This window comes from Microcebus murinus, chromosome 2 (genome assembly GCF_040939455.1).
Source record: "Microcebus murinus isolate Inina chromosome 2, M.murinus_Inina_mat1.0, whole genome shotgun sequence".
NCBI classification, from domain to species: Eukaryota; Metazoa; Chordata; class Mammalia; order Primates; family Cheirogaleidae; genus Microcebus; species Microcebus murinus.
The window spans coordinates 108,048,172-108,069,803 of NC_134105.1; the positions used below are offsets into that span (position 1 = coordinate 108,048,172).

Genomic DNA, 21,632 nt, shown 5'->3' on the forward strand with positions numbered 1-21,632 from the left:
CAGCACGGGAGCTCCTCAGGGAGAATTTAAAACAAAATCAGGTGTACTTTGCTTGGAATGTGGGCTTTGGGGCATATGGCGGGTGGGGGCGGGCTGATGTTAGGATAGTCAATGGGAAGTGGGAGGCTGGGGGAAATGAGCTAGAAGGGGTGGGGAAATAAATGTGGGTGCTTAGTGCTTCACTGGGTCTGATCTCATGTCTCTCAAGAAGAATAGGATACTAGAAGGATACAAACCTAACTCTTGATGAACTCTGTGCTTCCTTTACCCCAGCTGTCTGTGCTGATCTCATATCCTCCAGTCCCCCTCCCCATTTTCAGGCTGTCTCCACCGAGGAAACACCCAGGGGAAATGGGCTGACACAAGGGCAGCAGTGGTCATGGTTAGGACTCAGGATTTCCAGGGGCAATTTCCTAAGGTTGCGGCCCTTGCTTTCCACAGCTTCCCATCTCTCTCCTTTGTCAGCTTGTTGAGGGGAGGAAGATGTGGGAGGGTGTGGAGCGAGTGGGATCCGGGGATGAAGAATGGGAAAGAATTTCTGTGGGTCAATCTTGGGGTGGACTTCAAAAGAGCCTGGTTAAACCTGCAGGTTGCCCTGCCGGGAACAGTCACGGGGGCTGCACTGACACCAGCAGGGGAAAGGAGGGCAGAAGTCCCTAGGGCAGGGAGGGCTCCACGCGGCAGAAGAGAATTAACCACCTGCCCCAAAGAGCCCCCAGTCTAACGATTTCATGAAACTCCCTCCCGGCCTGGGTCTTCTGCCCCGGGATGCCCGTGAGGTGCTGCACGCCCCAGCTAGAGGTGGTGGCGCCAAGGTCTCTCTGGTGTCCCCTTCACCGGGAAACCATCATCGAACTCTATTCGAAGTGCTATTCAGTTCACTTACATTATCCCATTCGATCCCCACAACTTCTCGAGCGTGGGGGAGCAGCTAGGGCTGTATGTATTGCACCCATTCTACCGATGCAGAAACGGAGGCTGAGGGACACAAAGGGACTCACTCGCCCAGGGCCACCCGGCACCCGGCGCTGGCCCCGAGGTCTCCCGCGTACCCCTCTCCCGCGGGTCCGTTAACTCGGCAAATCTTTATTAAGCCCTTCCAGGACCCCCGGCGCCACCGAGGCGCCCGGCGAGGGGCCGCGGGCGGCGGCTGCCCGGGCCCCCGGCGCCCTGCGGGAGTCCGCAGCGCCCGCACTGACGCCGCCGCCGCCGTCGCCGTCGCCATGGCGCAGGAGAACGCCGCCTTCTCGCCGGGGGCCGAGGAGCCGCCGCGCCGCCGCGGCCGCCAGCGCTACGTGGAGAAGGACGGCCGGTGCAACGTGCAGCACGGCAACGTGCGCGAGACGTACCGCTACCTGACCGACCTGTTCACCACGCTCGTGGACCTGCAGTGGCGCCTCAGCCTGCTCTTCTTCGTGCTCGCCTACGCGCTCACCTGGCTCTTCTTCGGCGCCATCTGGTGGCTGATCGCCTACGGCCGCGGCGACCTGGAGCACCTGGAGGACACCGCGTGGACGCCGTGCGTCAACAACCTCAACGGCTTCGTGGCCGCCTTCCTCTTCTCCATCGAGACGGAGACCACCATCGGCTACGGGCACCGCGTCATCACCGACCAGTGCCCCGAGGGCATCGTGCTGCTGCTGCTGCAGGCCATCCTGGGCTCCATGGTGAACGCCTTCATGGTGGGCTGCATGTTCGTCAAGATCTCGCAGCCCAACAAGCGCGCCGCCACGCTCGTCTTCTCCTCGCACGCGGTGGTGTCGCTGCGCGACGGCCGCCTCTGCCTCATGTTCCGCGTGGGCGACCTGCGCTCCTCGCACATCGTCGAGGCCTCCATCCGCGCCAAGCTCATCCGCTCGCGCCAGACGCTCGAGGGCGAGTTCATCCCGCTGCACCAGACCGACCTCAGCGTGGGCTTCGACACGGGCGACGACCGCCTCTTCCTCGTGTCGCCCCTCGTCATCAGCCACGAGATCGACGCCGCCAGCCCCTTCTGGGAAGCGTCGCGCCGCGCCCTGGAGAGGGACGACTTCGAGATCGTCGTCATCCTGGAGGGCATGGTGGAAGCCACCGGTGCGGGCGGGGGCCCGGGGAGGGAGCGGGCTCGGCAGCGGGTGGGCAGGGCACGGGAAGGCAGGGGCAAGAAGAGGGGCCCGGGGAGGGGAGCGGGCTTGGCAGCGGGTGGGCAGGGCACGGGAAGGCAGGGGCAAGAAGAGGGGCCAGGGGAGGGGAGGGTGGATGGACAGGCCGCTGGAGGAGGAGAGGTGACGTGAGGTAGGGGGACCTGGGTGGGGGGCCCGGGGGTGTGGGGATGAACCGAGAGACGCCGCAGAGGGCCAAGAGAAAGCTTGGGGGAATTCTAAGTGGCACCGGCTTGGGGCCCCGGGCTGAGAGTTTATGTGTCACTTGGAATAGGAAGAGTGGTAATGATAGCTGTGTCGAGCATGGTTCCAAAGCACTTTACAGCTCTGAGTTCATTTGATCCTAACAAGAATCCCCTGAAGGTAACTTCTTGTCATTATGCTCATTTTTAAGAGATGAGATTGCCCCTAAAGAAATGTTAAGTATATTAGCCACTGTCCTAAGCTAACGCGACCATGCCTGGACTGGACACAGGTGGTCTGGCTTCAGGGTTTAGTGGATTTTGCTCATTGTGCAGAGATCCAGGCCCCTGGAATTTGATGGTGAAGGTTTTCCATGGCCTGAGTTATTCCTAGGCTGAACATTAAGCAGAGGTTAATACCTGGTCTCGCTTCTGCCTCAGTTTCCCCATTCATCGAAAGACTCTCAATATCCACTGACCAGGGAGAATAGATGATGCTGCCATACCTAGCCCCTTCCCAAAAGAGAACTGGCAAATCGCCTGTTGTGTCAGTACCTCCAACTCAGACACGGTGAAGGGTTTGGGACAGGTAGGAAAAGACCAGCATAAGAGCTGCAAATGAGATCTCTTGCGACTTGAGATCTGGAAGTGGAATGAGGATAAGGAAACTGCAGGTGGAGAACCAAAGGCCCACTAGGGGGCGCTGCGGTTCCTGCCTCTGATGCTCCCTGCTGTTTTCTCCTGCAAGCTGCTGCCTTCCGGTCCTTTCCCCGCCCTTCACGCTCAGCCTCTGCTTCACACTCCCACCCCAACCGCCCCTTAAAGTTCCCCACTCCTCTTTCATCCCAACTGGGCTCCCCCAGCTATTTCCCCTCCCCCCACACACCCCATTCCCTTCTCCTCCTATCTCCAGCTTTCACTCCTCTTTTGCCAGTATTTCAGGCAGGCCCCCTTCTTCCAGGGAAGTTCCTGTCTGGCCCTCCTTTCCCTTTGTACTCCCAGCCCCTTCCTCTCTTCCTCTCAGCCCCTCTCTCCCCATGTCCCTTATGCCTCTTCTTCCCCTCTCCCACTAGACACCTCTTGTTCCAGCCTTCACCAAAGAATACCAATGTCCCCAAGGTGTCTCGGGGCCAGGCTTTCCATGTTGAGGGACAGTCTCTCCGGTTAGCAAATGTTCACTCACCTCTTCCCTCTCGTTCTGAGATGGACACGGGTTGGGGGAGAGACCCTTGGGTAGGAGGAGAATGACCTGCCCTGGGCTGTGCACTGACCCAACAGGGAAAACAGGACACAGGCCCAGGGCAAGGAGGACCGGGGAGGGTGGGGTGGAGAAGAGGGAGATGGAAGCGTGTCTGATTTTTCTGGAGAGATAAAGCTGGAAAGGATGGTAATATTTTGGGTGAGAGAGTCAGGATTCAAACTGCTTTTGAAAAGCAAGAATAATGAGCCAAAACCCAACCAGATGACATTTAAAAGGAATAAATATAAAATTCTACATTTAGGCTTTTAAAAAATCACTTATGTAAGCACAGCATGGCAGAGCTCTGGTGAAAAAAGAACTGGGGGTTTTAGTTGGCCACAGGCTTGATGTCGTAGCAATGTGATGCAGCCTCCAAAAATGTTTATGTAATGTAATCTCAGGCCCTATTAGTTAAAACATCATAGCCAGGGGAGATGGGGAGCCTTCTCTAATGCATAGATCAGACCACAACTGGAGAATTTATCACACTCAAAGTACTTAAAGGGTCCTCCTTGGCCATTCTGGCTTGCTTTCAAGAAAGTAAAATTTTGGGAAGCCAGATCAAATGAGGAATGGTGGAGGGAGCCAGGGATGTTCAGTGAAAAAGAGAAGACACAGAGAACCTGAGGTTCCTGTTTTCAGATACTCAAAGGCATGTCGACTGGGAGGGGAATGAAATGGAGGGGTGGAAATCACAGGAGGCAAATTTTAGCTCTGCATAAAGACAAACAATCCAACTATTAGAGCCATCACACACAGGAGTGGGCTCCTTGTGAGGTGATGAGCTGTCAATCTTGGGAGGTAATCAAGTACAAGCTAGATGCCTGTTGTTGGGAATGCTCCAGTGGGGAGCTTTGTATGGAGTGGGAAGTTGGATTAGATGATCACTAAGGTTAGTTTCAAGGTTCAGTTTCTCTGGTTGGCATCAGCAAAGGAGAAGGGCAAGGGAAATAGGGCTGGAGATTATGAGAAGTGAGAAACAGAGAAGAGGTGAGAGAGCTAGCAAGCACAGGAGTGGGGAGGGGAAGAAAATGGGCTGGACCAGAGGGAGGTGGGGGGCCTTGGGGTGGGCTGGGGAAGGGTGCTGGGAATAGGGGTGCAGAATGAGAGGTAGGACAGGGAAACCTGGGGCTGGGATCCTCCTGACTGTGCCCCTCCCCCTAGGAATGACATGCCAAGCTCGGAGCTCCTACCTGGTGGACGAGGTGCTATGGGGCCACCGCTTCACATCCGTGCTGACCCTGGAGGACGGTTTCTACGAGGTGGACTATGCCAGCTTCCACGAGACCTTTGAGGTGCCCACGCCCTCGTGCAGTGCCCGGGAGCTGGCAGAGGCTGCGGCCCGCCTCGATGCCCATCTCTACTGGTCCATCCCCAGCCGGCTGGATGAGAAGGTGGAGGAGGAGGGGGCAGGGGAGGGGGCCGGTGGGGAAGCTGGGGCTGACAAGGAGCAGAATGGCTGCCTGCCACCCCCAGAGAGTGAGTCCAAGGTGTGACCAGTTTCCACCAGACCCCTGTGGCAGACCGGGGGCCAGACACAGGTACATGGGAGCTGGATATCAGAGGTGGAGGCGGCAGGCAAGGTCCCTGGAAATGCGCCAAAGTTGGAGAGGCCCCTTCAGAAGCTTGAGTCTAGGATCCACTGTGGAAGGGATGGGTCCTGATTTCAGGAAAATGGAGGGTGGGGACGGGTGAACGTACAAGTCTGTCTGTGTTTGACCTTCACATCTGTTCATGGGCGGATGGATGGACAGAAGGATGGACTTATGGGGGCTGGAGGGGAAGGTGGTGGCAGGTAAAGACAGCTGATGGGATAGGTAAATGGACCGATGGACGGTCAGTACACTCAGGGCTGCTGCTAACCCATAGAGCACCTTGGTGCAAATCTTAGAAGGCACCCTTTTCCTCCGGACAGATGCAGCCTCAAACCAGGCTGCATGGCTTGGGGAACAGAGTGTGGGATTGCAGAACCCACTCGCCTCTTCAGCCAGCCTCTCTGGGTATGGCGCACCTATCTAACTGGACACAGTGGCCCAAGGTGAGCCAGAGGAGACAGAGCTGGACAGAGATGGCACAGATGAGGAGGTGCCCTCCCAACTCCACCCCTACCACTGTGACAGGCTGCACAGGAGGGCGAAGGGCTGTAAGGGGGACCTTAGTCCATGGGTGGGTGCAGGGAAGCAGGCCGTTGGGGAGATGCTGGAGCTGGAGCCCTGGAACAGGGCTGGGGAAGGAGACCAGGGCTGGCTATTTTCCAACAGTGGAGAGAGAGATTACAGGTACCACTTTAGAGGCAGGAAGAGAGAGAGAGGTTCTAAGGAGGAAGAGCCAGGGTAGAGATCTAGAAAGTGGGTTCGCTAGAGCCAGGACATAGGGGGCCCTGGGAAAGCAGAGTTTGTTCCTGGGCCACAGTGGGGAGGAGTCATTCAAATCATTGACTGGGTGCCACATGCAGTGGACATTCACAGCCCTGGTTCCTATCCTGGGAATATAGGGCACATGGGAAAACAGAGGAATTCACAGGTGAGATGTGGTTCAAACAGAGCCTGCGCGATCTCCTGGAGCAGAGAGCAGGAGGGGTTGGGAAATCAGAAAGCTAGGTCTTGATGGCACAGGGGATGATGGGAGCCAGCAGTTCGAATACATACCTGGAGGGCTTGTTAAAACACAGATTTCTGGGCCTCACTCCCAGGGTTTCTGCCTCAATAGGTCTGGAGTGGAGACCAAAAATTTGCATTTCTAACAAGTTCCCAGGTCATTCTGCCGCTGCTGGAATAGGGACCACACTCTGAGAACCATTGCTGTAAGCAAAGCCATAGTGGTCAAAGGGGATGGGCACACAAGCCGGGAGTGGCTGAGAAGCTGAGGACCCTCTGGGACAGAGAATGTAAAGGACCGAGTATTGTGTGTGGGAAAGAGGACTGGAAGCCCAGGCTGAAGAGCTTAACTTTGGGCCCAGGAACTCAACTGTCAGTGGAAAAGGGGCAGTGACAGCAGAAGTGGGGTCTGGGAAGAAGAGTGGGCCAGAGGGACAGGATGGAGCAGTTAGAACTCAAGGGGGTTCCTCTGGAGGTAGTGGGGTGCTGGGGCAGGAAGGGCTTCAGTGGCAAAGGGTAGACTCCCTTGTAGGACTGAGAGGCAGGATTGAATGTGGGAGATGTGAGAGGAGCCCAAACTTCTGGATGTGTGTGCGGCCAGCTGTCAGCCCAGCTGGGCGGGGCCCCTGGACACTCATATTTCCACCCCACCGCCACCTCTTTCCCGGTCTCAATCCAGTCACCAGCAGCAGCCCCCTGGATGGTGAGGGGAGAGCAGCAGCAAGCTGAGAGGGGCAGAGGGCCGGGGGGACCTGAGGCTGGCCTCCTGGCGAAAGCATAGACCAGGCAAACACGACCTCTGACAGGGGACCCCAGGCCCACAGCAGCACCCCCCAGCAAGGACCTCCTCCCTCGGTCCTGGCCGCACCCCACTCCTGTCCTTTAACTAAAGTCCAAGCCCCCTGGGGGAAGCACCCAGGTCTGCTCTGTCCCAGGCTGGGCAGCCAGGGAACCATGGGGTACTGCACCTACTGGAGGCAGGAAAGGGGGTCATGGAGGGAGCCCAGCCCAGCTTGGGTCCACCCAGAGAGGACCCACGCCCCAGGCCCTTCCCTTCAGCCTAGGCATGAACATCTTTGACCTAAGTCACAGGACCACCTGGGTCACCCTCAGTCAAAGATGAGGTCCTTGAACCCTGGCATTGGCTGGTTCCCAAGAGCAGATGTTGGGTTAGGGAATGGAGACTCATTTGGGCTTCACTCAATGAAACAGGTGGGGTCTGGACAAGAGGGGCGGGCTGCGTGGCATCTGCACACACACACAGTAGTTAACCCGCTATAATTGGACAGGCAGAGAAACTGAGGCTGGAGCAGGCCCCCTCCTGCCCCTGGAAGTCACTGAGACCTTGCCACACCTCTCTTCACCACTGTCACCACTCAGGGCACCACTGTACAGTGCAAAGTCAGGAGACCTGGGTTCTAGTCCTGACACAGACTCTTGCTAATTAGTTCTATGACTCTGGACAAGTCATATCACTTTTCTGGGCCTCAGTTTCCTCATCTGTAAAAATGACACTTAGCAAACTAGCAATGCTCAATAAATGTTTAAATAACTGAATTGGAAAAGGTAGACTGGATGCCTCTTAAGATGCAGTGCAGTTAAGAATTTCAGGATCAGAGACTCCTTAGGCGAGGAAATTCAGGGAGCCCCTGGGGTGCTGGAGGAGGGGGGAAGTGGGCAGGGGGGAGAAGGGAGGGGAGGCTCTGGGATGGATGGATGCAGGTGCAGGGCTCTGTGCACCCACAGGCCCTGCCCTGACTGATAATAGTCCCCACCACCCAGGCTCCAGGTGGCTGCGTTCTGGGTCTTCTATTCTGCGGCTGTCAGACAGAGTAATTAAAGTCAGAAGGAAAAAGATTGAGGCCCCAGGGCCTGGTGGGAGGAGTCAGGTCCAAGACAGCCCCACCAGGAGAATGAGACAGGCAGAGTGGGATGGAGTCTGGGGAGCTTGGAAAGGGCCCTGTCCCTGGAAGCCCCTGCCCTGTAACATAGGAGGGGGCTGAGGAAGGGGGGGGGTGAGCTCAGCTGCAACCCACCCTCCCTTACTCTGCCCCCACCTGCAGATAGGAGTCCAGTCCAGAGCTAGCTGAGTACTGACAGTTCAGGCAGCAGATGGAACCCAGGTGTCCCCTCTGGGCTGGGTAGCATGGTCCACGGAGGCCAGATGGTGTGTGTGGTAGGAAGAGAGGCCTGGGTCGTCCAGAATAGGTTGTCAATCCCCTGCAGCCTCCCAGCTACACACCCCACCCCAGCCTTTTACAGCCTCATGGCAGGGGAAGATATAGCCAGGCCTGGATTTTATAAAACAAGTTTATTCACATTTTAGAAAAACTAATTCCAGGACAGGGAATGGCCTCCCTGTAGGATGGGTATGTGATCGAGACAGAAGGCCAGCGGGAGGAATGGGGGAGGGAAGGAGTGGGGAACGGGGGCCATGACTCCCACTCTGGGTGGAGGGAGGTCAAATAAATTAAAGGAAGTTGGACAGAGGGAGCGGGTATCCGGGCAACCAGAGGAGAACGTGGAGCTAGGCTGAAGACAGTCGACACCTGCAAGACCTGGAGAGAGAGCGAGGTGTGGGCTGAGGGCAGAGCGGCCTGCCTGGGGCTCCTTCTTGGCCCTCACCTGCCAACAGGCCCCTGGGGAACTGGGTCGGCCGCTCCTCCTCTAGCTGGCCCCAGAAGGGAGCAGCTCAGCTCAGGACTCGGGGTGGGAAGCCTGAGGGAGACAGGGTTGGGGGTTTCTTTTCCCTCACCTGGGAAGTGAAGATCACCGTTTTCGCAGCCTCCTCATGAAGCAGCAGGTGATGGTGCCAAGGACGGTGGCGCCGGTGACAAGGGCCACCCCTGCACCCACCAGCAGGGGCACAAGTAGGGTGTCCAGGGCTGGGTGAGAGAAGATGGCTGTGGTCAGTGGTGCCATCACCCTCCGCCCCGTCACCCTTGTCTCCAGGACTTTCCCCAGCAAGTTCCCCTCCCCCACTCGCAGACACCCCTTCCCTGCCCACTGCCTGCCCGCAGCACCCTCCATGGAAGACCTGGGCGGACACGCTGAAAGCTGGATCTTCCAGACTTTTCACGTGATGCAATGGGGAGGAGAGAGAGGACGGTAGCAGGAGGGTCAGACGATAGATGGGAAGGGAAGAGCAAGGGCAGGGGGCTGGGAGGAAGGGGGCACTCACCATGCGTGTAGGGGTAGACCGTGACAGGCCCCGAGCGGGCACTGCCCGCCTGGTACCAGCTGTAGTCGGCGTGCTGCACCCAGGCACTGGGGGCGCAGTGGTACACGCCTTCGTCCTCGGGCCCCAAGCTGTGTAGTCGCAGCCGATGGCTTCGGGGCCCCACCAGCTCCACGCTGACAGGGCCTCCTCCGGGCCGGTCCCCCAGCTCTGCTACACCGTCCTGGCCCACGCCACCCACCAGCTGGGCAGGGGCTAAGCTCAGCTCCCCGTCCTCAGGTCGTTCCACCCACCAGCTGGCAGCCAGCCGCAGCCCGGGGGGGCCGCCCCGCACGGAGATGTTGCACAGCAGGGAAGCGGTCTCCCCCCGGTACACAGCGCCGCCTGCTAGCCACGCCACAGCCTCCAGCACCACACCTGCGCAACAGAGGACGTGGGGTCGGAGGGCGAAGGTCAGCGGGCATGGGGCCAGGGCTGCTGTCCAAGCAATGCCCGGCAAACCCAGGGTGTTTCCCACAGTCTTGGTAGTCTTAGGAGTGTGGGACTCAGGTGTGGAGGCAGCAGGTGCAGAAGGAGAGGGGGCCGTGCAAACAGAAGGAAAAGGGTTCTACAAGCCCCGACCCCACTCACCTTCCTCCCGCACGTGCACGGGGAGGGGCCGGGAGCGGGCACTGGCTGCTTCACGAAGCCGGGTCCCAGAGCCCCGGACGTAGGCTTTGGCGAGGCAGCGGTAGGTGCCCGCGTCACCAGGCCTGGCAGCCTCCAGCCGTAGCCGGTAGGTTCTGGACGCCACCTTCTCCATGGCGATGTGCCGGCCCTCGTAGCCAGGGCCCAGGCTGCCCACACCCTCTGTGTCCAACTGGGCTACAAGGCGGCCGGGCCCAGGTGCCCCTGCAGGTGCCATCTCCCAACCCACAGAGTATGCAGCGTGACGGCCTGCCGGGGGCAGCGCCCCTGACACGTTGCACAGCAGTTCCAGGGGTTCCCCGGGGCCGATCCGACGCTCACCGGGCCCCACTGCCACTGCCAGCTGGCTGGCTGGAACACAGGAGTGGGGAAGGGGCGTCAGGGAGGTGGGAGGGCGCCTGGAGGTGCCTGATTCCCCAACCTGCAGTTCCTTCCTTGACAGCAGCAACGTCAAGGCCTGTCTGCCCCCACGGGGTAGGACCCTCTCCCACCCAGGGGCCTGAACCCCACCCCTCAGCCCCAGCCCTCCAATCTCCACACCTAGTTTCTGAGCAGAGAAACCCATGGCGGGTAGAGAGGAAAGCAGATGCTCATGGGGCTGCTCACTCTTGGAAGACCAGTTCCCCAGAGTCAGACGATGGCCGCCTCTTGCCCCCAGCGGCCGTGGTGCCCACCAGGATCCCGTCCCTCCCAGCTCCCGCAGTGGGATGTGTGGCACTCACACAGCGTCTGCACGTCCACGTGGGCCAGCACGGCCCTCTTCTCTGCGATCTGGGCCCAGCTGCCATCAGGGTCCTGAATCCACTCGGTGGCAGTGCAATGGTAGGTGCCTGCGTCCCCCGCCTGGGCGCCCCCCACGACCATGCGGTACCTGTCAGCCCCTTCCTTGCCCAGCCGCAGCTCCCCTGCAGCCAGCCGCTCAGCATAGGGCGCTCCGGCCTCCACAGCCAGGTCAGACCGGAGGCCCACCACCTCCTGCAGGGTCGCTCGCCCCACCGGGGCCTCTGGCACGGCTCGCCCAAAGGACACCGCCAGGTGTGTGTGTTTCTGCGTGCTCGTCCGCGCCAGGCAGCCCAGAGCCAGCTCCTGGCCCTCGTGCACCGTCAGGCGTGGGGGCGAGGTCGGGGCCTGGCGGCCTCGGGGCCCAGGGGGGGCAGCAGACACCTGCAGCACATCTGGAAGAACTGGAGAGCACGGCTGGAGTGAGGGAGGGCCAGGAGCGGGCGGCCCTGGTTACTGCTTCCTGTGTACACCCCGTTTCCCTAAGTAGACTGTGAGCTCCTAGGGGGCAAAGCCTGCGTGTTGTATTATTTCTTCTGTAACTCAGTGGTGCCAAGTACGACGCTGGGCACACCACAGGCGCTCAATAAATACTTGTTGAATTTCACAGAACAAGTTCTCTGCAAACTCACTCTGATGTTAGAGACTGACCCCTGTTTGAAATACTCAGAAAAGTAGCTCTGTCTTCCTTTTCAGAAGATAAAGAAACTTAAGGAGAAGGTCTCATGGTCTAACTCCTACCCCACCTTTACTCTCCTCCTCAGATCCGGGTCCTGTATTCTCCAGGAGTAGAGTCTATTCCACCCATCAGGCTTCTCCACCCCCCATCAGGAATGGAGAGGGGACTGGACACCTTAAGGACACTTCCCCTTCTCCCAGGAGGTAGCCTGACATGATAAAGAACGGGACTGGAATGAGGAGTCTGGGTTTGAGTCCCACACCAGCCACTCATTTGCTGGGTGACTATGTACAAGTCATTCAACCTCTCTGGGCCTCAAATTCTGCAGCTGCAAAACCTGAGGGGTAATTAGGTAGGTCCCTCCTAGCCCTGACTTTTTACCTTGAGGGTAGGTGTGGCCCCAGCCCCAACCCAGGGCCCAGTACCTCTCAGCTCCACCTTGCCGCTGTAGCTGCCCAGGTAGCGGGCATCAGTGGACGGGGTGTAGCACTCGTAAACGCCAGCATCCTGGGCCTGCAGGCGGGCGATCTTGAGCACCACGGCATCACCCTGTAAGCGCTGCACCTGCACCTCGCCAGCCGCCACTCGGGGCCCGAAGACAGCGTAGGAGAACCGCGTATCCCTGGTGCTGACGATGCCCAGTGCAGCCTCTGGGGCCTCAGGCCTGTACAGGAACCACTCGAAGTCCTGCTGGGCAGGGCCCTCGTAGCCACTCACATTGCAGGAGATGGAGACAGCCGTGCCAGCCACGCGGTACAGGGGCCCCTCGGGGACCAGCACCTCCCGGGCCCAGCCCCCGAATCCTGTGGGAGAAGGCGGAAGGGGTTGGAGATGCCTGACCCCCACCAGCACCATTCTTGACCCCTGCCTGTGAAAGGAAAGGAAACCTGGGGAAAGTTGGTACAGCTGGGACCCTCTTCTGAGAACAAGGAAAGGGTGCTGGGTCATCAGACACCTGAGGCTCAAGGAGGTGGGCTAGGCCTAGGCTGGCCTCAGAACCCAGCTGCATCTCACTTCTGACCCACCAGAAGCAGACAGCAGACAGACCCCAGCGGGCCAAGAGGAGTGCGTCTGATTCCTGACCTAACCAGCCCTGGGTTCCAGCTGGACCTCGCTCTCCCACCTCTTCGCCCACCTCCATGTCTGCCATTCCTTCTTCAGGGCCTGGTCAGGGGAGCCTGCTGGCTAGGGGAGTCTGAGGCTACATGTCCCCTCCTTTGCTTGATGGGAGCTGGCAAAATCTTGCTCAGAAGGGCTGGTTGGCTCAGCTGTGTCACCTGGGCCAGACAATGGAGCCAGTGGCCCAAGCTGGACGGGGCACAGACCGAGTCAGTCCTCACCACACAATGCCCTCCCCCTGCAGCTGTGCCATGAGCTCACTGCTTCTCCCACCCCACAGGGATGCCGAGGCAGCTGGGGCTTCTGGGGAAAGATCCAGGCTCTGCCCTGGCCTAGGGGCAGAAGATCCCCTCCCCCAGTGCCTGCCAACCTTCTTGGCTAGGCTAGGCTAGCCCAGATGACGCACCACACTCCCCAACTCCCTAACAAAGCCTTCATTTGCATATGCAGTGCAGTGATTTACATATGGCTCCCTTTCTGTGGGGAGGCACTGAACCCCCAGCCACCCCTTCTCACCCCTTCTCATCCTGGCTCAGAGGCCCAGAGGCCGAACCTCTCTGCCTGACCCTACCCCTGGCAGCCCTGGAGGGCTCGGCTTCTTCCGTCTCTCCTTCCATAGTCCCTTCCCCCATTTTACAGGTGAGAAAGGTAAGGCAGGAGCTATACAACCACTTGGCCAAGATCCCGCTATTCCTGGATGGCTCCCGCAAACTCCTGCATGGGGAAAAAACCAGGGAGGAAGACGGGGGAAACTCCAAGGCCAGGCCTGAAGGGACTGACCTCACCAGCCAGAGTATCACTCACTGCCAGGCCTCCCAGGGAATATCCCTGGCCTTTCTATAGGGGCTGGAGGAAATACCCAGGAGTCTGTGGTCAAATTCTGCCCTCCAGCTCCTCTAGATTGGCTCCTCTGAACTACCCCCCACCCCCAGCTGGGCTCTTAGCCCCTTCTTTCTTCCTCTGGCTGAGTCACGGGAGAACTCGTGGTCTGTTGGTTAGGGCACAGGCTGGGAGTCAGGAGGTGGGCTCCCACCCCCAGCTGTATGGCCTGGGACCAAGTCCCTTCCTCTCCCAGTCCTCAGTTTCCACACTGGAGAACGAAGAGCTCCCAGCTCTGACAGTGAGCAAGTGTGTGACTCAGGAGGGCCCTGTCCCAGGCAGTTTCATAATCAGGATGCAGGTGGAAACTGCCCAGCTGACACCTTCCCAGGCCGCCTGAGGGCAGACTCTGCTCCGAGGGCCCCCTCCCACCCTCCTGGCTCCACAACTGCTGAGGTTTGGAGATCCCCATGGGAAAGTCACCCCCACAGCCTTAGGAAATCAGCTGCCACTCAGCTCTCTCTCCCCAGACAGGCCCCTCCTCTGTGTTGGCCACAGAAGGGAGGGAGAGCACAGAGAGGGCTGCTTTGGAGTCAGATCTGGGTTCAAATCCTAGTCCCAACATGCACTAAATGTGTTTTCTGGGGCAAGTGACTTCATCTTCCTCATCTGTGAAATGAATACAGTGGGTGCTTAGATCTCAGCAGGTTCACTCCTCCTGCGAACTGCACTTCCCCATCTCCCCAGGCTCCTCCCTGCTCCATGCTGCCCACTGGGGAAAACCAGCCAAGTGCTAGGCAACCGGGCCCCACAGCTCCTTCCTCTCCGTACCTCCTCCTGCCTCCTGCCCAGGGCCCCAAGAAGAAGACTCATCCATGCCCCATGGGGCCCAGGAACCGCAGGGAAGGGAAGACTGCTTGGTGCCACCGTGGAGCTCTGGTCTGGAAACAGGCAGCCCAGGCTACCATCAGCCTGTCCCTTGACTACAGCATCTCTGAAGTCACCAACATCCCCAACCCCCAACCCCCACACTGCACCCTCATTTCAAGGGCTTCAGTCTTCTCAACATCTGTGCAGGCAGTTTCACTGTCTCCACGTCACACTCTTCCCCAGGCCACCTCCTACAGGGAGCCCTCCAGTTCAGGCCGTAAACAATTCTGCTGTCACTACCTCCATGTACCCAGGCAAGGTTGGCCCAGAACACCCCACCATGAACACCCACCATGACAGACACAGCGTGCTTGGAGATCCCAGGATCAGTCTCCATGGAACCTGGTTTCTCCTGAGGCAAGGAAGCTGGGGCCAAGGGGGTGTGACAACTGGTGGGAGGCTGCAGAGCCGAGTGCATTTGGGAGAGGGGAAGAAGAAAGGGCAAAAGGGGGCCAAGCAGAGGGTGGAGTTGCAGCGCGAGAGGGAACTGCCCCCAACCTCAGATGATGGGGACGGCAATTAGGGGAGACTTACTTCAAAGACCGTGGGCAGAACTGGCCCCTGGGCTTCCAGCCAACTCTGGGGCAATTATGAAGCCAGGCAGGCACTGCCTACGCAGGGCGGGCACCCAAGGCCAGTCCTGGAGCTGAGTGTGGGGCAGAAAGGAGTCACACAGCATTTGGCAGGGCGACCCCTGGACTTGGGTATGCCGGCTGAGAAGTGAGGCCTGGCCCAGAGGCCTGGCAGTGTGTGGAGCGGCACCTCAGTGGGTCCTAGCCCCGGGCCTACAGCTGGGAACCCTCACTCTCCTCCTGACTGGCTCGGCAGGTGGCCACAAGGGGCAGTTGGGCGCGAGCTTGGGGAGGCTGGAGAAGGGGAGGGGGTGCAAGGAGCCCCATAATGCTGAGGCGGCGAGCCGGTCCGGGGCCGGGGGCCTGGTGGGGGTGGCAGGCACCTGCCCGGTGGGGCCGGGAACTGGGACGGGGCCAGGCTTACCCAGCATTAACAGCAGCAGCAGCGGCGGCGGCAGCGGCGTGGGCCCAAGGGCGCCCATCCTGCGCGGGCGGCTCTGGGGTAGCTCCGGGGGTCGGCGCGGGCTCTAGGGGGCCGGGGCCGCAGGGGGCGCATGCCCGAGTGGGGGGCAGGAAGCGGGGCAGCGAGGCGTGGGTGCGCCGAGCGGAGCTGAGCGGGAGCTGCCAAGTCCCCTCCCACCTCCCCTCCTCCCGTTGCTTTCCCTCCCGCCCTCTGCAGCCTCAGCGACCATCCCCGCCCCGGTCCCCGCCCCGCCCGGGTTCCCGCCCCGCCAGACTCCAACCCGGGCTCTGCACTGGGCCCCGGGCCCGCCCCGACCCCGCCCCCGGCCCTGGCTCCGCCCCAGCCCCCGGCCCCCGGGGGCTGGTGGCGCCTTAGCTCATCCTAATCCCCACCCACACTCGCTCAGAGCGCACCCAACTGCGCACCTGCCAGCCTTTCCCGGACAGTTGGGTGCAGGGGCCCTGGGCTTGGGGAGGTAGCTGTGGCCACGCACTTAGAATCCAGTTATTTGCTCTGAGCTCCTAGTCCTCGCTGCAAACCCTGCTGAAGTGGCGGTGGGCGCGACGCAGGAGTTCCCGAACGTGAGGGGTTTGAGTTGAAGGACGCTTCGGGGCTCCGGAAGGTCACTGGAGACCTGTTTGCGTCGCCCTCAGAGGGCAATACCAAAGGAAAATGGGCTAGGGGGTGGGCCGTCCTGGCGCCGACACTTCCTGGTTGGGTGATCCTGGTCGATTGCTTAACCAACTTCAACCTCAGTTTTCTCCTCTGCAAATTGAACTGAGGTTGGCGACTTCCACCCAAAGGGTTATTGTGATGATTAATTGAGATAATTTACATAAGGTGTTTGGCACAGGGTAACCACAAGTTAGGAGGTAAGGGGGGATTTGTTTTGTTTTCGGTTTTGAATTATTTGAACTGCTTCCTAAGAGGTTTAGTTTAGACCTAGTTTATACCTGGGGTTTAGGTGAAGGAGTCTCTATGTCCAGTGAGGAGAGATGGACATTGCTCTGTTCTGAGAAGGGCCAGAAAACGAAGGATTCATCCTTCCTGGGGCTCTGTCTCTTCCCCAACTATGGGGGAGGGAATGGGGGAGGGGCAGGGAGGAAGAGGCCAGAACCAGAAGAAGGAACAGCAGGTGTGCAAAGCCAAAGCTATCAGAGTGGCCATCAGGCCAGGTGCTCACATCTGTAATCTCAGGAGTCTGGGAGGCCAAGATGGAAAGATTACTTGAGATCAGGAGATCAAAACCAGCCTGGGCAACATAGTGAGATTTCATCTCAAAAAAATTTTTTTAAAGTAATCATCAGTGGGAGGTGACCCCAGAGCTCACCTGGTACCCTTCACCCTCCAACTGCCTACCTGTCCCCTCTCATCCTCCCACACTCCCACTCACTTTCTACCCTCCTTTACAGAGGAGGAAACCGAGGCCCAGAGAGGGGAAGTGGCACAGGCCTGACCAGACCTTCCTTGACTTTCTATTCCCAGAGCATGGCACAGTGTTTGACTCAGAGGAAGTGCTCATGCAGTTGCCAATTGAAGCCACTTTCAGGAACTCGGAGAAACTCTGAGGAAGAATGTTTGCAGACCTGAAGGCATGTCAAGGGTGCAGCCCTCACCTCCCAGTACTGCCAGGACTGGCCCAGGAAGAGGGAAGCAAGTGCCTATTTATTCCCACTTGGACATATCTGCAGCCTGGTTTCTCCAGCCCCGTTTCATTTAAATCCATCCACAGGCATATTGTGCTATGTGAAAACTGAAAATCATAGGGAAGCTTTTGGAGGAAACTACTCTCCTTTTATGCAGGAGTTGAGTGGACTCAATGCCTTCCTGTTGTTTGAGGGATGAAAGATGTTACTGATCATCATCATAATAATAGATGACATTTATGAAATGCTTACACAATAAACCCCTTTTGGATATTAGTTCTAGTCTTTACAGCATATTTTGCAAGGTGGTGTCATTTAATACAAGAGAAACCTGAGATTCAAGGGGTTAACTATCTTGTCTAAGGCCACACAGCTTTGAAGTGGCCAAGATGTGAGGCCTGTCTGTCCCCAAAGCCGCAGATCTTCTTGTGCTCCACAGTCCCTCCTCCCAAGCTTCTCCACCTGGTAAACTCATTCATTCAACAAACACTGATTGGGCCAGCCTTGTGCTGGGCACTGGAGAGCCTGGTAAACAAGGCTGACATGGTCCCCTGCCCTTAGGGAACATGGTCATATGTGCTAGGGAGACATTTCATATACAAGTGATAACCAACCTGCAGTGTGAGCGTTATGAGAGGGATCTTCGGGGACCTGACTCGTGGCTTGGGGAGAGGTGCTGGGGACTGTGCTGGTGTCTTCAGAGGGGAGGAGGCTCAAGGCAAAACAGGAGAACGCAGCTTTTTCCCCAGGCCCCTCCCCGGACTGTGGGTTCCAGAGGCGGCCAGCTGGGGGAGCCATAGCCCAAGCCTGACTGGCCCCACAGCAGCTTATGTAACCGGGAAAGCCGGGAAGGAGGACAAACCCCAGGCACGAGGCGCTGTCACACATATAGACACATGTCCCCACTGTGACGGAGAGTGGCTTCATGCAGAAAGGCGTCTCGCAGACACACGCCCCCACAGAGCGATGCACAAACACACGCACATGCTGCAAAGAAGAATACATCGTGCAGGCTGGAGAGCGCGCCTGTGACCAGGCATCACACCCATTAAAAACGTACAGGCCTACCAGCACCCCAGCTGGCGCCCCAGGGTGGCTGAGCAGGGAAAGGAGCAGAAAGGAGGCCTTTCTAGGAGTGTCAAGGCCAGACTGAGACATGAAGGAGGTGGAAGCCTGGGACTGCAGAGACACACGAGTGGGGTATACAGTAGTGACCGTGGGGCCCCTGATGCCTGGCTACACTGTGGTGTCACTAAGCCACCACCAGCTTCCCACCAGCCCACCACACAAGACCAGGTGTGGGCGTGCATCAGACGCCAGTCCTGTTTCACACACTTGTTTAATTTGTTTCACCTCCAGATGACATCGGTACAAGGCACCAAGGTGGCACTGAGGTGTCATAAGTGCCATTAAAGATAATTAAGACCCATGCTCTGCTCCAAAGCAGTTTATAATCTGGCTGATATATCACACCTGGCAGTCACAATCAAGGGGACATGGCTTTCAGTGAGAAGCACATTCAAAAGCAGGACCATTATTGCACTCCGACCTGTGCCAGGTGCGCAACATGATCTCATTTAATCCTCACCAGAACCATGTGAAATGAATGCTATTATTATCCCTGTGAGAAAACTGAAGCATAGAGAAGTTAAGGAACTTGTCCAAGGTGAATGGATTGGTTACTGTCCAAACCAGGATTTGAACCTAGGGCTGTCTAACCGTGGAAGCTCTGCTTCTAACTCTGTTACATTACTTCTTAAAGGGAAACATCACTAGACACAAAGCTAAACATAAACCTAGCACACTTAGGTACGTACCCAACTATAGACACAGATACTGCCACGGAGACAGAGTGACAAACACGTAAAATAAACAAGCACACATAATCAGCAGATGGTAAGACATAAAGACATATAGAAAGGACACACAGACACACACAGGACTCAGCTCTCTCTCTTCTAAATGTGTATGAACCCCAGCTTTGTCAGGCACTAAGGATCACACACAAGAATGTCCTGTGATCTATGTGTGTTTATAAAGCGTTGGCCCGTACTGCCCTGATGAGCTATATTTTCCCACCCTCCCAAAAAGGAAAATCTCTTTGCTGAGTTGCTGAGAGTCTAAAGCAAAGTCAAAGACAGAAGTAGCTCAACAACCTGTCCCGGACAACAAACTCATTCAGAGACACACCAAAACGGTGGTGCGCACACATAGGTAAACACGCAGATAGCATGCACACTCGAGCACACCCCCAGAACCGCGAAGCCATCTGCCCCGCTCACACACACCTACACACATTCACACTCCACGCTCTCCCTCCTTCCTGCTAGGCCAGGCATCTGCAGCCTCATGGACTCTGCGTGTGTCTGCGTGTGTGTGTGTGTGTGTGTCTCCACTCCCTGAACCTTCCTCTCGCCCTGGCTGAGCCCACACTCCTGCCCCAGTTCTCAAACCCTATGCCAAGGGGGCGGCACAGCTGTTCAAGAATAGTGGAGCCACAGTGCCACTGGGGCCTTGGCACAACCTGGCCCTGACTCCTGAGGGGGCCCTGCCATTTATGTACCCAGGGTGAGTGCCAGCCGCCGCCCACTCTGGAATGCCATGCATGAGTCCCCAGGAGCTGGAATCCCCTCAGCCTCCCTCCCGACAAGTTCTTTGTTCCCCAGTCCCACAGGGTGGGTGCCTGGGCTCCACCCCCGATGCTGTCCACCCCACTCCTCCATTCCCAGCCAGCACAGGGGGGACCAATGGCTCCCACGACATATGTCTGGAGGGCAGTGTGGGGCGGAGGCACTTCTTCCCCAACCTGAGCAGCCTGGGGTGGGAAGGGATGAAGCAAGGGCAGAGCCCGCAGTGCTTTGGTTGGACAGCGGGTTGTGGGCCGAGAGTTGTAGCTGAGCCTCTGGGGGTAGGAGGTGGTTAGCACCAGGTGGCCGCCCTTAGTCACCGAGCATGAGCAAGAGGCAGATTTGGAGAATGGGTTATTTGTCAACATCCAGCTCTGAGTGAGGTGAGAAGGAAGCTATAGCAACTGCTGCTACGTACTGAACACCTGCTTCGTGAAGGGCACTGTTGTACACGCTGTGCGTGCACACGCTCATTTAGCCTTCACAGTCCCGTGAGTAAGTGCTGTGGTTATCTCTATTTCACAGATGGCAGGCAGAGATTACATAATGTACCTAAGGTCACATAGCTAGCAAGTGGCAGCGCCCAGATCAAACACAAGCTACTCGACTCCCAAACATTCTTCTTCCTCCTGCTCCCCTAACCTGCTCACATTTATCCATATGTCCACACACACACACACACACTCACCTATCTGGTGCCTGTGCAACCTTTAGAACTAACTGTCTTTTCCACTACATAGCTCCAGCTTCTAGCACACAGTGTGTGTTCAATAAATATTTGCTGAATGAATGAATGCAGTGCTGGAGGCCCTGGCAAAGAGGAAACAATGAGAGTTGTGTGTGTGTGTGGTGGTGCTATGGGTGGGGGGGGGAGGGAATGGGGGATTTCTTGCAAACACACAGAGCCCTCTGCTGCAAGTAATGTCAAAGACTGCTTCTAACTCTGGGGCCCCAGCCCTCCAAAGCTCCCTGGGTGGGGAAGGAGCATCCGAGTGGAAGGGGGTCTGGACTCTCTGCTGCAATCGGAACTTAGGAAGGGGGACTAGGAGAGCTCTGGAAGAGGGCAGGAGGCACGTGGCCACCACCACAGGCTGCTCAGCCAGGCGCAGCTCCTGCGCTCTCACCTCTCCCTGACCTGGTGCTTCGAGCTGTCCCCCAGCCTCCCTTGGGCAGCCCCTGCCTCCTCCGCTTGCCCACCTGGACGCTCCGGGAACCCAGCACCCCTTGGCTATTTTGGCTAAAGATTGAACAATTCCCCTTTTCCCTAGTCCAACTGAAACAAGGGTGGAATTTTTCCAAAGGCTCTCTATTAGGAAAGTAAAGGGAAAACAAAGCCAGAAATAAAGACTGTAAAAACAAAGAAACAGATGGAACAGTGGGAGTGAACGAGCTGGCCCTGGGAGAGAGCATGAGCCAGAGTCCTGGTGCTAGCATGCCCCCTCCCCTTGCTCCCACACCCTGTCCTCAGCCCTTTGATGGCCTTCCCCACTCTGCAGTTTTGTAATTACAGGGCTTGTTTATATCTGCCTCTCCATCTTGGCTCCCGGCTTCTCAAGGCCATTGTTAAATTAACTCTTTTCTGCTTTGCTCCAGCGCCCAGCACAGTTGCCTGGCAAGGAGTGGAAGCCCAGCAGACATTTGCAGAGTGACTGAGCAAGTGCGTGAGCAGCGAGTGATGAGACAGGGAATCTGGGCCCTTCCTCTCTGGCGGCCACGTCGCCTCCACAGGGGACACTGATTTCCTCTGGGGTCCATCTTACCCTGGTCACCCACATCTACAGCCGATAGAAGGTTTCTCCTCCTATTTCAGAGCCCGAACCTTCCAACCCAGGCCGGCTTCTTGGGCAGCCTAGGAAAGGCTGAGTTCTGTCCTCCGAGGTGGGAAGGGCGCTGGGGATCTGATCAAGCTGGAAAAAGAAGTTGCAGTCTGAAGGCCCGCACACTGGAAATCACAGGCAGAAATGATAGCTAA

General features: G+C 57.8%; 2 protein-coding genes across 3 annotated transcripts; one reads left to right on the forward strand and one right to left on the reverse strand.

Annotated features, from left to right (window-relative positions):
- Positions 1-1,223: 1,223 nt before the first annotated feature.
- Positions 1,224-7,824, forward strand: KCNJ9 (potassium inwardly rectifying channel subfamily J member 9). Its single transcript, XM_012749208.3, has 2 exons — positions 1,224-2,073; positions 4,728-7,824. The coding sequence occupies exons 1-2, from the start codon at positions 1,224-1,226 to the stop codon at positions 5,057-5,059; spliced, it is 1,182 nt and encodes a 393-aa protein (XP_012604662.1). The 3' UTR covers positions 5,060-7,824.
- A 632-nt stretch (positions 7,825-8,456) lies between these two features.
- On the reverse strand, positions 8,457-15,587 carry IGSF8 (immunoglobulin superfamily member 8). Of its 2 annotated transcripts, XM_076000280.1 has the most exons (8): positions 15,349-15,587; positions 11,910-12,287; positions 10,748-11,209; positions 9,969-10,376; positions 9,342-9,755; positions 9,198-9,231; positions 8,916-9,045; positions 8,457-8,718 (listed from the first exon to the last, which is right to left on the reverse strand). In XM_076000280.1, the coding sequence occupies exons 1-8, from the start codon at positions 15,404-15,406 to the stop codon at positions 8,476-8,478; spliced, it is 2,127 nt and encodes a 708-aa protein (XP_075856395.1). In that variant the 5' UTR covers positions 15,407-15,587; the 3' UTR covers positions 8,457-8,475. The 2 variants fall into 2 exon arrangements, with proteins under 2 accessions (XP_075856395.1, XP_012604661.1); XM_012749207.2 differs by lacking the exon at positions 9,198-9,231 and having other exon boundaries at positions 15,349-15,586.
- Positions 15,588-21,632: the final 6,045 nt, after the last annotated feature.